The sequence below is a fragment of the Nyctibius grandis genome, chromosome 17 (genome assembly GCF_013368605.1).
Source record: "Nyctibius grandis isolate bNycGra1 chromosome 17, bNycGra1.pri, whole genome shotgun sequence".
NCBI lineage: Eukaryota > Metazoa > Chordata > Aves > Nyctibiiformes > Nyctibiidae > Nyctibius > Nyctibius grandis.
Window position 1 is genome coordinate 3147558 of NC_090674.1, and position 14296 is coordinate 3161853.

General features: G+C 40.5%; 1 protein-coding gene across 5 annotated transcripts in view; it reads right to left on the bottom strand.

Moving 5' to 3' along the window:
* Positions 1-364: 364 nt before the first annotated feature.
* Positions 365-14296, bottom strand: part of PRDM2 (PR/SET domain 2) — a 69858-nt gene continuing 55926 nt past the window's right edge. For 2 of the 5 annotated variants that reach the window (XM_068414312.1, XM_068414316.1), the window contains one exon: positions 11955-13599. In XM_068414312.1, the coding sequence (XP_068270413.1) occupies positions 13551-13599 (49 nt within the window). In that variant the 3' untranslated portion in view covers positions 11955-13550. Of the gene's footprint in view, positions 3729-10206; positions 10255-11954; positions 13600-14296 lie in introns of those variants that run through there. The other 3 variants (XM_068414315.1, XM_068414313.1, XM_068414314.1) reach the window with 3 other exon arrangements.

A 14296-nucleotide genomic window follows, 5' to 3' on the forward strand; every position in this document is an offset into this window, starting at 1 on the left:
CTTCTGACAGAGGACAGCAACCCAGTCTCTTGAAGTTCATCGCATTGTGTTGCTTCCACAACGCTGCAATGCTTCAACAAGAGGTTTGGCTTTGAATGGAGAGTCCAAACCACAAAGGGCTTCTGTGCTGCGTATCCAAGAGCTTAGACCCAGAGTCGGAAGCTGCCAGGTCTGCAGCGATTACTGTTAGCATGCATGGAGCTTGATGGACCAAGCTGACATTTCTATCTCCTTTCTCCTCTCCTGCCACCCACCAGAAAAACCCCAAACCATTCAGTTATTTCAGAGCTAGAATACACTGGATCCCCATCTTGAAGACTTCCTTTGCTGAAATAATAATATGTATTTCCATGATGCGGTTTGTCACATTAATTTATTGTTTTTTTTCTTTACATGGCAGACAGACAACAGAGCTTTCAGCCTTCCAGAGCAATGTTCAGAACCCAAGCACCAACCAGGTAACACCACATCTCCACAGAGTTTATTTTTAAGAAACTTCTCGGTATCAGCATTGTCATGAGAGCACTGCAGAGCTACCGGTGTCAGCCTTGCAAAATCCTACATGCAAAACCTGAGCTTTTTCCCCATCCTCTCCTTGAATTGTCACAAGAACTTGTGATACTAGTCAAGGGCAAAATTTCACGTTTCATCAGCAGGCACGGGGGAGGTTAAAAAGTTGCTGCAAAACTGTGAAATTCTGCCTTGGGAAAAAAAAATGGCATACTTTCCTGAATTTACTGGGAATAAAATATCCTCATTGTTCCAGAGAAATGACACCATTTTGAAGTTATTCTCTTTTCTGCAAGAAAAATCAACTCCCCCACCCTCCCAAAAAACCTGCATTCGTTATCTGAGGGAAAATGATGAAAAGACTGGTGCAACCATGGGTTATTTCTTGTCAGTGGCATGGATATTTTTCTGCCACAGCTTAGATGGTAATGGATCCTTCAAACAGACCAGTACAATATAAAGCTGCATGCTGTGGTCTCTTGGTTGAGTAACACATGTTATAAAACTTTTAAAAACGGAGCATTTACAACCAGGGACATAAAGACGTGCTTTTAAAATCGTAAATACATATTTACAGGCTTTTGTGATAAACCAGAATTTCTCTGGGAAAAAAGTTCATATGTCACAACAGTTTACACACTCCTCTCCTTGAGTTTGTCAGTTATTATAGTTAATACCGCTCTAAAAAAAGCAGCAAAAATACATTGCACAAAAGTGACCTCTAATAACCTCATTGGTATGCCTTAAAGGCACTGAACTCAGCAGCAGCCGTGCCAGAAACTCTGTACTTTATTTAACTTACTGTTGCTGGAAGTTGAGTGGGTCTCAGAAGAACTGATAGTTCAAAGCAGGATTTAGGCTACATGGCAAGAAAGCTCTTCCTCAGCAACAATCCTTGTGTGACCAGTGAAAATTCATACAAGTAAGTGTGATCTTCGACAAAATGCCTAACAAAGCTGCACTGGGAAAATCAAGGGCATGTCATACTGGTACTTTAAGACAGAGTACATTGGAGCTGGTTTTCATTAGCACTGTATATTCATCCTTCAAATGGTCTAGATGCTATCCAGACACCCAGGAAGATCATTCCTGTTTGAAAGAACAGGGTTTACCATACTAACAGTAGATGATGAGAAGAAGGAGGAAATGTGGAGAGAAAACGATAACACGCAAAACTCAAGTGAGCAAAACTGATTAGAGAACTGTATGTGCATGCCAGCTTCTTTGAGATCTACATAAGGCAAAGAAACTTAATTTCTGTGCTATCTGACCAAGATGTACCAAGCTGCCTAGCAGATTTGGATACTCACTTCCGACTAGTTTTAATGAATAAGGAGAATCTCAGTCTTCCAAGGCTGCTATGAAAAATTTCAGCCTTTGTTTGGAATTAGTACATCACATATTTCAAGAGGAAATTATTGCTAGCCAAAAGCTCAGGAGGGGATGAATCCTAGAGCCTCTCCACCCTAGGAAAGAGACAGAGCAGCCAGCAACGGCACAAGCTCTCCCCACAAAGCCTGCATCTCCATGGTCTCACAGTCCTGAACTGGAAGCATCACTTCCATCACGGGAGGGGATGTAGCTTTTTATGGCTCATCTAGTTCTCAGCATCTCAGCCTTCCCCCAAACCACAATTGCACTTAGAAAGCCTCCAATAGGGGTTTATCCAAAAAAGCTGTAGCTAGATAGTACAAGATCCTGAAGATCTTTTCTTTCCAACTCTAACAACACGTAGCTAAAATATTTTTACGGTGAACAAACCAATGCTTTTACTTAAAGCTTTTGTATTCACTTTGAGCCATTTGATTTTCATCAAAACTATAGAAATTAACTGTTTTCAGCAATTTCATACATATATATTAATATATATGTCATATATATAGATAGATAGACATAAAATTGATCCTTTTTTTACTTTTTCAGGGCGGTGGTGGGAAGGAGTATCAACTGGGCACTTGTTTCTTCTCAACTAACATGTGCATACACAGATGTGTGCTTATCTGTGTGAAGTGCAAAGACAAGGAGAGGAAGAAATTGACTGAAATATGGGGGAAATAGGGCAATCGACCCCCTTGGCCTCCTTGAAATATCCCAAACTCGGACACTACATTAGCAGGGATCCTGCAAAAATTTGTCTTGACAGAAGGAACCCTTCATCTCAGAGGTGAAGTCTGCAGGGAAGCACCCCTGCCTGATGATGATGCACCTGCGTGTGATTGTCACCACTTTGGCAAGAGGTAAGAGACCTTTTTGCCCTGCGTTTTATCAACCACCTGGATGTTTCTGCAACTTGTCTTCACTGGCTGCCAGCTACCTTCATGGATGCCCTCTCTACAGGACCATTGCAACTAAACACGCTTGTATTGAGAGTCACAAACACAAGCTCCATATTTAAGGAAAAGTGTTGTGTGATGCTGCACAGCAACATGCGTGTTTGATACTCTCACTGAAGAAATAAATCCTGACTGGAACAAGAGTACCAGACTGGCAACAAATGTAATGGCAGCTTTTGAGGAATGGGTGCTGGTCCCTTTATGAAACTGGGCTATCAGTGCATTTCAGAGAGATCACTGAACCGGCGGTCTTCCAAAAAAAACGTGGGTCCTGACACACTCTGAAAGCAAAGGCATCGTGCCCATTAAAGCTAATGGTACAAAGTCAAGAGACTGGGGTACCCACAGACTTCAGATGTGGAAACCTCAGCAAAACCTACCGCTCCCTTCAGTGGATTCTTGTGGGATGCCCAGTTCTTTACCCGTTAGGATGTAAAGTAGAAACTAAAATGATGTAACAGTCTTTTCAGAATTTAATTGCATAGTATGTTAAACCCCTCTGTGTTCTACCAGAAAGAGGAGACTCATCCAGACCCACCAACCCTCTGAACACAGTTAATCTGCCTGCAAATGTCTGAACATTTCTCCATGTTATTCCGCTGGCTGTTGATGTGTGGACTCCACGTGGCAGGGGACCCAGAGATCACCCTCTCACCAGCATCCACAGTTCGTCACTCTCTGGAGAAGGCAGGAGCCCTGCTCTGCACTCTCTCCCTCTGGACGGAAGGACAATATGACAGAAGCACGCCATTGCTTCCAGCAGAAGAAACCGCTGTCCTTGTTAGCTACGGAGGAACCGGTCTCACCTCATCTGAGAAAAAGCCGGAGAGGATAATGCTTGAGGATTACTTCACCTCACCTTTTCCAGTCACAAGTTCCTAGTACCTGCAAATACAGAGAGTTGCATTTAATCAGAGTCAGCTTCAAGATTAAGTAGTTAGAGTAACCGCCCTGCTACGCTGAGCTGGAAGCAGGACAAGTCATTCAGCGAGTGCCACGCAGGAGAGATGCCCAAGATTTAAGTTCTGCTTGGGTTTCCCACAACTAAATGGTCTATGCCACAGTTAGGGATGTTAACATTTCATTAGCAACCACTCCCGTTATTCAGGAGGTAGTAAACTTCAGAACTTCACTAACTTTTCCCCCAAATGTTATTTTTTGAACATATTTAACAAAGATTAAATTTCAGGCTGCAGAGTCTTGATTTTGCTGGCACTCATTCTCACTTTTCCCTTTACACATGTAAGTATAATGTTCCTTACCTATCACATCAGTCTAAAGGAGATGATTATCTGCATGTTACAGATGGGGAAATGAAGGGGCAGAAGACAGCGTCTTGTTTAAAGTCAACCAACAGGAGATCAGTTCAGCTTCACCAGTAACACTGGACCAGATCATTAACTTGCCCAAGCCCATATCGCTTCATTACACCAGTTTATCTTGTCACAACCCCAACTCATGTTTTTGTATGTTACCCTGCTATGGCCATGAGGGGGGGTCTGTGCCCTGTACCGGCTGCGGGTGGCCATGAGGGGGGGTCTGTGCCCCATGAGGGGGGGCTGTGGGCGGGCCCGCGGCACCGCCCGCTTTCCCGCCTTGCCCGGCGCCAGGCGGTGGGGCGACATCTAGCGGCCCGGCGGAGCCTCCGAGCGCTCAGAGGCCCCGGACACCCGCACACGGGCTGGGTGCGGGGGGGGAACCCGAGACCCGCTTTAGGGGGCGGGTGAGCGACGAGACAAAACCCTCCTCACCGCACCCACCCTGACAGTGCTGAACCGCTGCTAAAGGCAAGAGGGTTTTTTGCCTTGTTCTGACCCAGCGCTGTCGGTTTACTTCAGTAGGAAACAGACAATGTCAACTGCAAGCGGCGCCCAGCCTCGCGCCCAGACCCTCCAACTGGGACAGACAGACCCACAAAAACAGTTGTGTAAACAACAACTAAAAGAGTCACAGTCTGTTTTCTCAGGACAGTCCATATCAGGTTCTAAAAATACATATTTAAACAAAAGGAACTTTACTTTAAATACGCAAGTGTCCCTGTCTGCGGCAGGGGGGTTGGAACTAGATGATCTTTAAGGTCCCTTCCAACCCAAACCAGTCTGTGATTCTATGGTAATACCAAATCTGGTCATTTCTCCCAAGGTCAAGGTCTGCACTATGCTTTTGCCACTATAAGCAGATAAAGAATGACGCAAACAAGTCACTACAGTGAGCACTGTTACAGTGCCTTCACTGCAGATAAGTTAATTTCACTTCTAATATTGAACTGACTCCAAGAATCCCAACATGAAAGTGAAAATCGGAGATTTTAACTGACAGCATCACATCTCTGTCAACTGTGATTTCAAGAAGAAACCCTGAAAACATGAATCAAAGCAATGGAAATAGGGCTTATGCCCTATTGTAAACATACAATCTCAGTTCAAACGTATATCCAACCTAAACTTCCTCACAGTAAAAGACAAAAAAAAAATCCCCTATTTGTTTTTAAATTCAGCATCTTTTGCCATCTTGCACATACTTGTACCTCCCTGGTGCGTGCAGACGCACGTCTGCTCCCCCTCGCACCTGCGCACCCCCCATACCTGCAGTAATTACATACCTGCCTTCTACACGCAAATTCTTCAAAGGGCTAACCAAAACCAACTACTTACGTTCTTCTAAAGGAACATCTTTTGAAATACAATTTTATTACACAACAACATGTCTAAGAAGTTAAAATTTAGGGTTTTCTCCAGATTATTTTGAGAGTTCAATATACACCCTTTAAAGGAGATTCCTGTTTTTGTTTGTCCTTACATACAGATTTTGCAGTGCAGCGTAACTGCAAGTTAAGACATAAAGTGCAAAATTTTCCATTACAACAGAAAAACAAAACCACAGAAATTTTGAGAAGTAAGCAATTCTATTATTTCCAAATTAAAATTTGTGGTTAAAATCGTCTGCCAAAGTTTTGTTATTGTTATATGTAAATCATACTCTCCAGCCTCTGTGGATTTAATACTGAAGCATTCATCTAGTGTGTAAGAATCAGAAAGTGGTAATGAGGAAGTCAACAAAAGACAGATTTTGTTGTCCCATATAAGGACTGGTACCAAGGGAAACAGAAGAACATCCAAAATAAGTTTAGGTTGTTTGGCTTCAGTTCTTTACTATAAAGTAGATGAGAGAAATTTTAGTTTCTTTTTATTTAGAATGTTTCCATTTAAGTAATGCTTAATGTCAGAATATTAATTATGCCTTGTAAAAGTGCTTCGATAATCAATAACATCTGCGTGTTATTGCATGTAATGAGCCAATGCCTAGGTCTTGTGGGAAACTAAAAAAAAAAAACCAACAAAACAACAAAACAAAGCCTCAAATCCAGAGACAAAGTATCTGAGAAAATCTGACCTGCATTTTCAAATGCACACCCCTCATTGTGCCCCCAAAACCAACATGTTAAAGGGATCTTTCCCCTCTTCCATGTAGGAACAGTTATTGAGATTTGCTATTTTTAGCACTGTCACTTTGCACCTGCTTTCCCCATCACCCGTGCTGGGGTAACTGGAGACAGGCAAAAGAAAAGGAATTCTTAGACGCCCTGTGCAGTCAGGACTTTACCGGGCAGGGGCGAGGGGGCCGTACCCCAGCCCCATCGCACCACCGCGCACAGTCCACATCACGGCCCGAACAACAGAGGACAGACAGCACACCCCACGCTACAGCCAGCCCCAGCCAGCCCATTGTTTAAGAACATCCTAGCAGGAAAAAAAGAAAAAAAAAAAAAGAAAAAAAAAAAAAGAGAATAACATCAGAAAACATCCTATGCTTGCAAGAAAAAGGGCACAGAAACCAAATGTCAGGCAGCAGGAAGGACTCGTCTACACTAAGTTTTCTCTGTCAACGAGGACTTTTAAATCAGCATAAACAGTTTTGGTAAATGTACTAGCTATACCATAAATTAAAGCTAAATTATAAGTCAAATGATGCTATTTTTTTTACATATAGGCAGGGCCTAAAGCACGCGCTCCCAACTGAAAGCATGCCCTAGAGAGAGACAAATCACGGAATTTGGTGAGACTTGCTACAATAAAAACACACTGATCTCAGGTCTTACAGTCTTCCATCCTTGGACCTGAAAGTGTTTTGCAATCAGAGTCAGTACCATAACCCCCATTTTCGGATGCAGAACTGAGTCAGAAGGAAAGTGATTTGCCAAGGTCTCCCAGAAAATCTGCGGTCTTAAAGCAGAAGCAAGAACAAAGGCAATGGTTCCCCTATCACACTGCATCACTGTTCCCCAAGCTAAATTGTCTCCTGAATACTTAAGAAGTTCCACCTTATTTATCTAAATCAAATTCCTCCTTCCATACCCCTTCTTAGGCCACTGAGCCTTGAAATGAGCAGCACACACGAACTAGGCAGCCAGTAAAAACGCCCGAGCCTGGCACTCACCCTTCCCTCAGACATCCTCAAAATATATTTGGTATTTTTAATGCAAATTACCTCGTCTTCTACCACACTTGTGCAATTAACACTCTTCCAAGTTGTTAGTTTAGTTCACTAGAAACATCCCAGAAAAATAAGTCACGTTACTCGTGGGAATGAAGGCCGTAGCGATCTGACATGGCTGCTGCTCACACCAGTGAAACTCAGTGAACACAACAAAGTCATCACAGTATGTGACAGAACATTCAGGTAATTTAGGTTCACATTTTTACCTCAATTAATTATTCTTGCAGAGCTTATACTTTTATGCTTCCAATCTAAAAAACTCAAGCATATGGCCTGACATTTCACAAACACACACACTCCAACATATCTCCTAACAACAGACATTTCAGGGACATATTCTATCAAAAGCATTTACTCCTCTTAAATAAAACAATGTCTAAGCTGACACGGACTCACTTCTAAAATAATTGACTGCCTGGGAAAAAAAAAAAAAGTAAAGAGGTGTGGATGATTAAGCCTAAATTCCTGGCTTTGCAGAAGTAGGCAAGGTAATTTTACAAGCCAGAAGGCAAGAGAGGGGGTTCGGGGCGTGGATAAATGAGATTTCTGGGCTTTCTGCTCCCAGTGAGAACTAAAACATCGTGTTGCTAACCCAACTGGCGTGTACTCTCTTGCACTAGCATATTGCTTAGTGGGAAAGTAAATACAGAAAACAAGGACTTGGAAAAACATCAACCACCAATTACGTGAACTTTTTTTTTTTTTAAGTGAAACAAAATATTTAGCAGGACAAAAAAGGTTTGTGGATAGAATTTTGTTGAGGAGGAGAAAAGAGGAGTTGTCCCTCTTTTCTGTCTAAGAGTCCTGCCTCTGTGTACAAAAAATGGGGGAGCAGCAAAAAGGATCTTAATGTGCTGTACTGCAGCTATTTTGAGACTTACGTGCATTTATTTATGAAAGCGGTGAAAAAGCTGGAACACGCCAGGATTTTATCTTGCAATCACGTGACGCTAAAGGCCGTAACATGAATACTATGGTTTTATGGTCAGGCCTTTCATGAATCTGAACTGGAAAAACCTGTTGTTGGGATCCCTGCATTCCCAGCTTCCAACCAGACACACAGCAGCACTCTAACCACTGCCATTCAAAGGACTTAAACCCTTTAAAGTACCATTTCTCCCTCACAATGATTCAAAAATTGTTTTGTTTCATGCATGTGCTCCACAGTTCAAGTTTCTTCATTGTTGACTTAGTTCCACTCCCAGCAAAATCCTGCTTCAGACCACTAATAACTTCAGTGACGAACACCAAACCAACACTGAGAACTGAAGGAAAAAATCTCACACTGTGCCTATAACTCACCTGGGGGACTACCTAAAATTAACGTATCAATACCTTTTTACTTGAACATAACTAGATTTTCAAAAGCAACTAGTGATCTAAAGTAGTCACTTTAAAGGGAGTCAGCACTGAGGATGGCTACTGAGCTGTTTTAGAAAATCAGTCTTCTTGATTGTTCTTCAAATTGAGCTCAAAGAAATTATTAGTCACTTTAAAAGATCTTGGTCTAGGTCTATAAATTTAGATGAACAGAATCACGTCAGCAATTTATCTTCCTGCCCTTTTAAAGAAGCACTGAGCATTGTGCGAGCCAAAAGGTGAAGAACGTTGGATTAAAAATAGCAGTACTCAAATACATCTTCTACACTGTCAAGTAACCTAAACTGATAATTTGATAAAAAGTTTGTATCTGCTGAATCCCATTCACGACAGAGGGAAATAATGAGAAAAATTGATCACATAGAGAAGACTGTAGCTGATTTTTATCTAGCTTTATACACAAATGGTTACTCCAAGTAAGTTCAAAATGTTGACTGAAGGCTAGCAGAACTAGTATGACCCCTCCACCTTGCACATCTCATTGCATAAAGAAGAACAAAATGTGCTTTTGATTTAAAAAGACAGATGAGTGAAAGCATTTGCCATACTGAATGGGGAATACAACTTCAGTCAAATGCCACTGACAACGGTGTTTGAGTGTGCAACTCTTCAAAGCAGCTCAATGATGGAAGAATTAGTTATTTCTCACTTTCCTACCTTCTTCCACACTGCAATGTTTAGCAGAAAGCACAGTACCTAAATGAAATGCTAAATAAATTCTACCATCAAGTCACAGTTGGGACACAACTAACTGCTGCTCACTCACAATCTGCACCAGAGCGAGTTTGCTTGGCCTGCCTGGCACTTCCAAAGCCAGTTCCCTCCAGGAGCAGCATCAGCGCTCGGGGTTCAACACCAAACCACAGCAAGGAGAACAGACTGAGCTCTCTCCTGTTTCCACTTGCTGCCAGGCCTTCAAATGCCTTTAGCACACCCTCTGCGTTCTCAATAGTACCACTTCCCTAAAAAGAAAGGTCCTTGCATTTACTTTACCGTGGGCATTTAACTTTGCTGAGCAGCATCACCTAAGCTGCAGAAGGAACTGGGGCAGGCTCTGCTGAAACAGGCCCAGATACGAGATTATTATTCTTTTTTTGCCTGGCACAGGGCGTTATGAGTAGTGCAAGTCTCAGTGTTGCCGTTCATCTGAAAGGCAGCACACCTCCAGCGTGCAACACCACCTTGTACCGTACACACTGAATGCTGAGCCTGCGCTTCTCAAAAATGGAACATCACCCGCTGAATAATCAAAGCTGTTTCTCACAACCCTTTGGCAGTTTCTGGGAATACCGTCATCCAAAACATGACTCAGAGACCCTGTTTGGCTTGTGAAACAGAAGTGTCTTACAAAAAAATAAGCAGAGAGATATACAAAGTACACGTTGCTGATTACTATACTATGTTCCACAAACCACTCGAGCTTTGAATAAATTAGGAAAATGAAGCTACTACCTATCTCTTAAGAAAAAGCCTCCCTCCAACTTGATGCCTGCTCAAGCTTCCCTTTGAGTTTCAGTGTTTTACTGCCTTGTATCTGGAAAAAAAAAAAAAAAAAGCAGTATTTCAATGCTCTTTTTCAAACGCATGCTTTCAAAAGTACACTCAACCAATTCTTAGAGACTTACTAAGAGAAGTAAACATGCAGGATCAGCAAAACACGAATGAAAAGTGATGAAGTATGCACGGGACGCAGCTGTCAGAGGTGACTCGATAGCAGTAAGGCTTCCTCTTAACTAAGGAAGAGGTTTAGAAGTAGATGGCGGCTGAAGAGACTGTGGTTCAGAGACAGAACGGGACTCCAATAACTGCAGATGAGATGCAACAGCTATAGTAACTATAAAAGTTGTACATTTCCTATCTGCGATGAATAGCCTATTTAGGAATGAAACTCCTTCCTTGATGACTAGCTCTCACTTTGGAATACAGATGTCCATCATACAGAACCTCATTTGAGAACTGGTGTGCATGAATGTCTGTGAACCATCACAGAGTGGCAACATCCTTGGGACACAACAGGATTTAATATCTCACCAAAGAAACAGCAAAGACAATGGCAACAGGGTTTTTGCCATAATATTAAGGAATGAGGGAAGGAAGCTGGTTTATTTATGATCAGTTCACTGCTAGACATCTCTAATAAATCCTTACAAGGTGATCAAAATACGAGACTGCAGTAAAACCAAACACCAACTGGTATTTCAGTTGTCAATAACAGAAGGAAGATGCGAAATGACTAGTTAAGTTTACATCCCACCCTCGGTAACTTCAAAACTACAGGAGAGTTTTTACCTTTTTTTCATGTTTCCTAATTCTTATAACATATCCAAATACAACTATGGGTATGCAAACCAAAATGTTTTCACTTAGGTAAATATAGTAAAACCCAATCAATACTAAAAACTTTCACTGTAGCTGTCCTACCACCTAATTGACACAATTGCTGCTGTAAGCTAGACTAAGAATTCACCTCTTTAATCATGGTGCAACTATTAAACTGCCATGTATGTTATCACAATGCAGATGTGCCTGCAAAAACACTCTATGAACAATGTTCAAACTTCCGCATCGTTGCACCAGATTTTCCCTATCAGTTAAAATTCCAGGAAAACTTTGCTATGGAGAGGGTAACATGTTCCAGGAATGACATATCCAATGAGAAACTGAACAGGGAGTTCTTGCCGAAGAAACTTACTCAATCAGAAGTATTAATTTGAAGAGACAACTACATGGAATATTAACTTACTCCTGGATTAGTAGTGAACATGCTAAGAAATGGGCTACTGTAACACGGGTGATCTTTACGATGCTACGTTATCCCATCCAACTGCCGCACTAATATGGACACAGATGCTTCCAGCTCCGCTGCAGGAGGCAGAATGCAAACCCTGGGGGTGGAATGCAGCATTCCAAAACTCTCAACAGAGCCAAAACTCTTTACACATATTGTTTTAATTAAACCATTTCAGAAGTTTAAAGCATATAAAAATAGAACATAATAGTATCAGAAAATGTTGAAATACTGTGTCTAATTTTAATTAAAATAGTTTAAATTAATTAACTGTGTAAGTTAAAAATCTAAGACTAACACAGAAGTGTCAAAGTGGTATAAACTTGTTTCAGTGAACTGGGTGTAGACAACTAAAGGATGCAAGCACACTTAATTCCTTCTAGATGTACATTGTTTCATTTTTCCTGGCACATCTGGTTTCCACACAAAAGGCAAGTTTCCCACAAGTTTTTAAAAAGTTTACTTTATTGGTTACAGTTCTATAAAATGTGTCATGATAGTTCCATCTAGTTGGTCATTAAGTGCTTGCAACACCACAGAGATTCTTTTAATACATCTGCAACTTACATGATGTATTGCATGCTGGAGGAGAAAAATCCCTCTTCAGTTGCTTACCTGCATTTACAGTATATCTTCAGCAAGGCTACAATGTTCAAAAGCAATGACAACCCCACTTTTATGTCAAATTGTAATTTTTAATGTTTGCATTAGAATAGTCTTTATATCACTCTCCAATAGAAGAAACAATATAACTAACAGCAAACTTTAATACAGGAACATGCTCCAAGATTAACAACCCAAAACGAAAACAAAACGAAATTAATGTAAAATGTAAATCACATATAGTACAATTGAAGTGTCCAAAACAATTTAAATAATTTTAAATATTTTATTTTTTTTTTAAACTTGCTACAAATGCTTTATACAATATTTCAACATAAAGTCCCCATAACAGAAATGTAACAAAATGGGAATGATAGTGATAGTGAAAGTGGCACAAATTCACCAAACAAGTATTAAACTACAAATTTTAAGAGGTAGATTACTTTTTAAGTCAAGAACAAAAAAATAAAAGGGGTGGCTGTATAAAGAAACTAGTCACTTTCCATCAGTTCTGTCATTAACCTTGAAAGCTGTATGAACACATGACAAACGGTATTTCCATAAAAAGCTGTTACGAACAACAGACCAATTTGTTGTCTTAAGTTATTAGATAGAGGTGTACGACCTTTTAGAGTAATTATATATTTAACTTTCAAAATATACAGGTATGTAGTCCTGGTCTAGCCTTCTTATCAATAAAAAGATACACTGCATTCATTATATATATGGTATTTAGAAATCGATATCGGTAATTCATTGCTATATAAAGTTTCATTTGCATGTATAAATAGGGATTTGGAAAATCCATAAAACATCCAAATCAGGCTTTTTCCCATTGTACGCTGGACATCTAAAAGACTCAGAAAGCGAGGAGAAGGTGGGAAGGGAATTCTGTGGTGCTAGGTTGGCCTCTACTGATTCATCTAGACAAAAGGCTTTAAGAGACTTAATACATGACAAAAATACTTCGAGTGCAGCAACATTTGTCGTCCCTGAATCTACACTGAATTATTGACAAAATTAAGGAACCTGCTTTGCCAATATACAACTGAGCTGCCTGTACGCCGCTCACGAAGGTACGGACAAAACCAGGATCGAAGCAAACACGAGCGCAAAAGATTTGGTTTGGTTCATCCCACTATTTCTTTTGATGGTTTCGTGTGGGTTTTGTTTTGTTTTTCATAGTACCCTTCTGTTATCTGAATCATCCTGTAGCCCAGCATGCGTGTCAGGCATGAAGTAAGAAAATCTATGCCTGACACTGAATATTAGCAAGAAGCCTGCAGGCAATTTTATGATTGTGAGTCAGCTTCAGCTGGTTTCGCAACCTTGGTGGATTTCACATCCATTGTCGTAGTGCTTATCCTAAGTTGAGCATGCAACAGCTCTACCATGGCATTAAGGGATTTTTTTGTTTGTTTTGTTTTTACAGGAGATTCCTAGAAAATAAAAAAAAAAACAAAAACAAAACAAAAAAAAAACCAAAACCTGAAGATAAAAAACAAAACAAACTATTTGTGAACAGAAAAAGTTTACACAGAAAAACTGAAAGGTGAAAAACAAATTTGGAGACAAATATTACATGAAGCAAGTCTTGAAAAAATGTTAAGAATTACGATTTCCTGGGCGGGGGGGGAACAACAGTGCCTACATAGAGTAGAATCAAAGTTAGCCTGTGCTGACATTCATGTATGAAAGCAAAAAAATTCTTCATATTATATACTTGATATAAAAAAAAGCTGACTAGACAATCTAGATTTATGAACATTATTTCAGAAATAAAAAGCAAGAATTTTCCAAGCATAACTATTCAATAAACCAGTAAAGGCTGCAAGCTGCCAAAGTAAACTAACAGTATTTGAGACAGTCAAGGAAATCCTACCCCTAGGTAAACTGTTATTTACCCCAAATACTATTAAATAATTTCCATATGCACAGATTTCCAAGTACTCAGTTATTTTGCTTAAGGTTAAATGATTAATTCAGACGGAAAGATGCGTCATTCTGGCTTTAAATTTTACTGATCTCTGGCATCATGTAAAATACAGTTTCACACTTAACACTACGAGAGCAGCTGATGAGAATTAAGTAACACGAGGATGTTTATGTCCCAAGAGAACAGGCCTGGCAGACAGTTCTTGTTCCTTAAAGGCATTTTTTACACCATTAGTCTCCAAATTCCAGT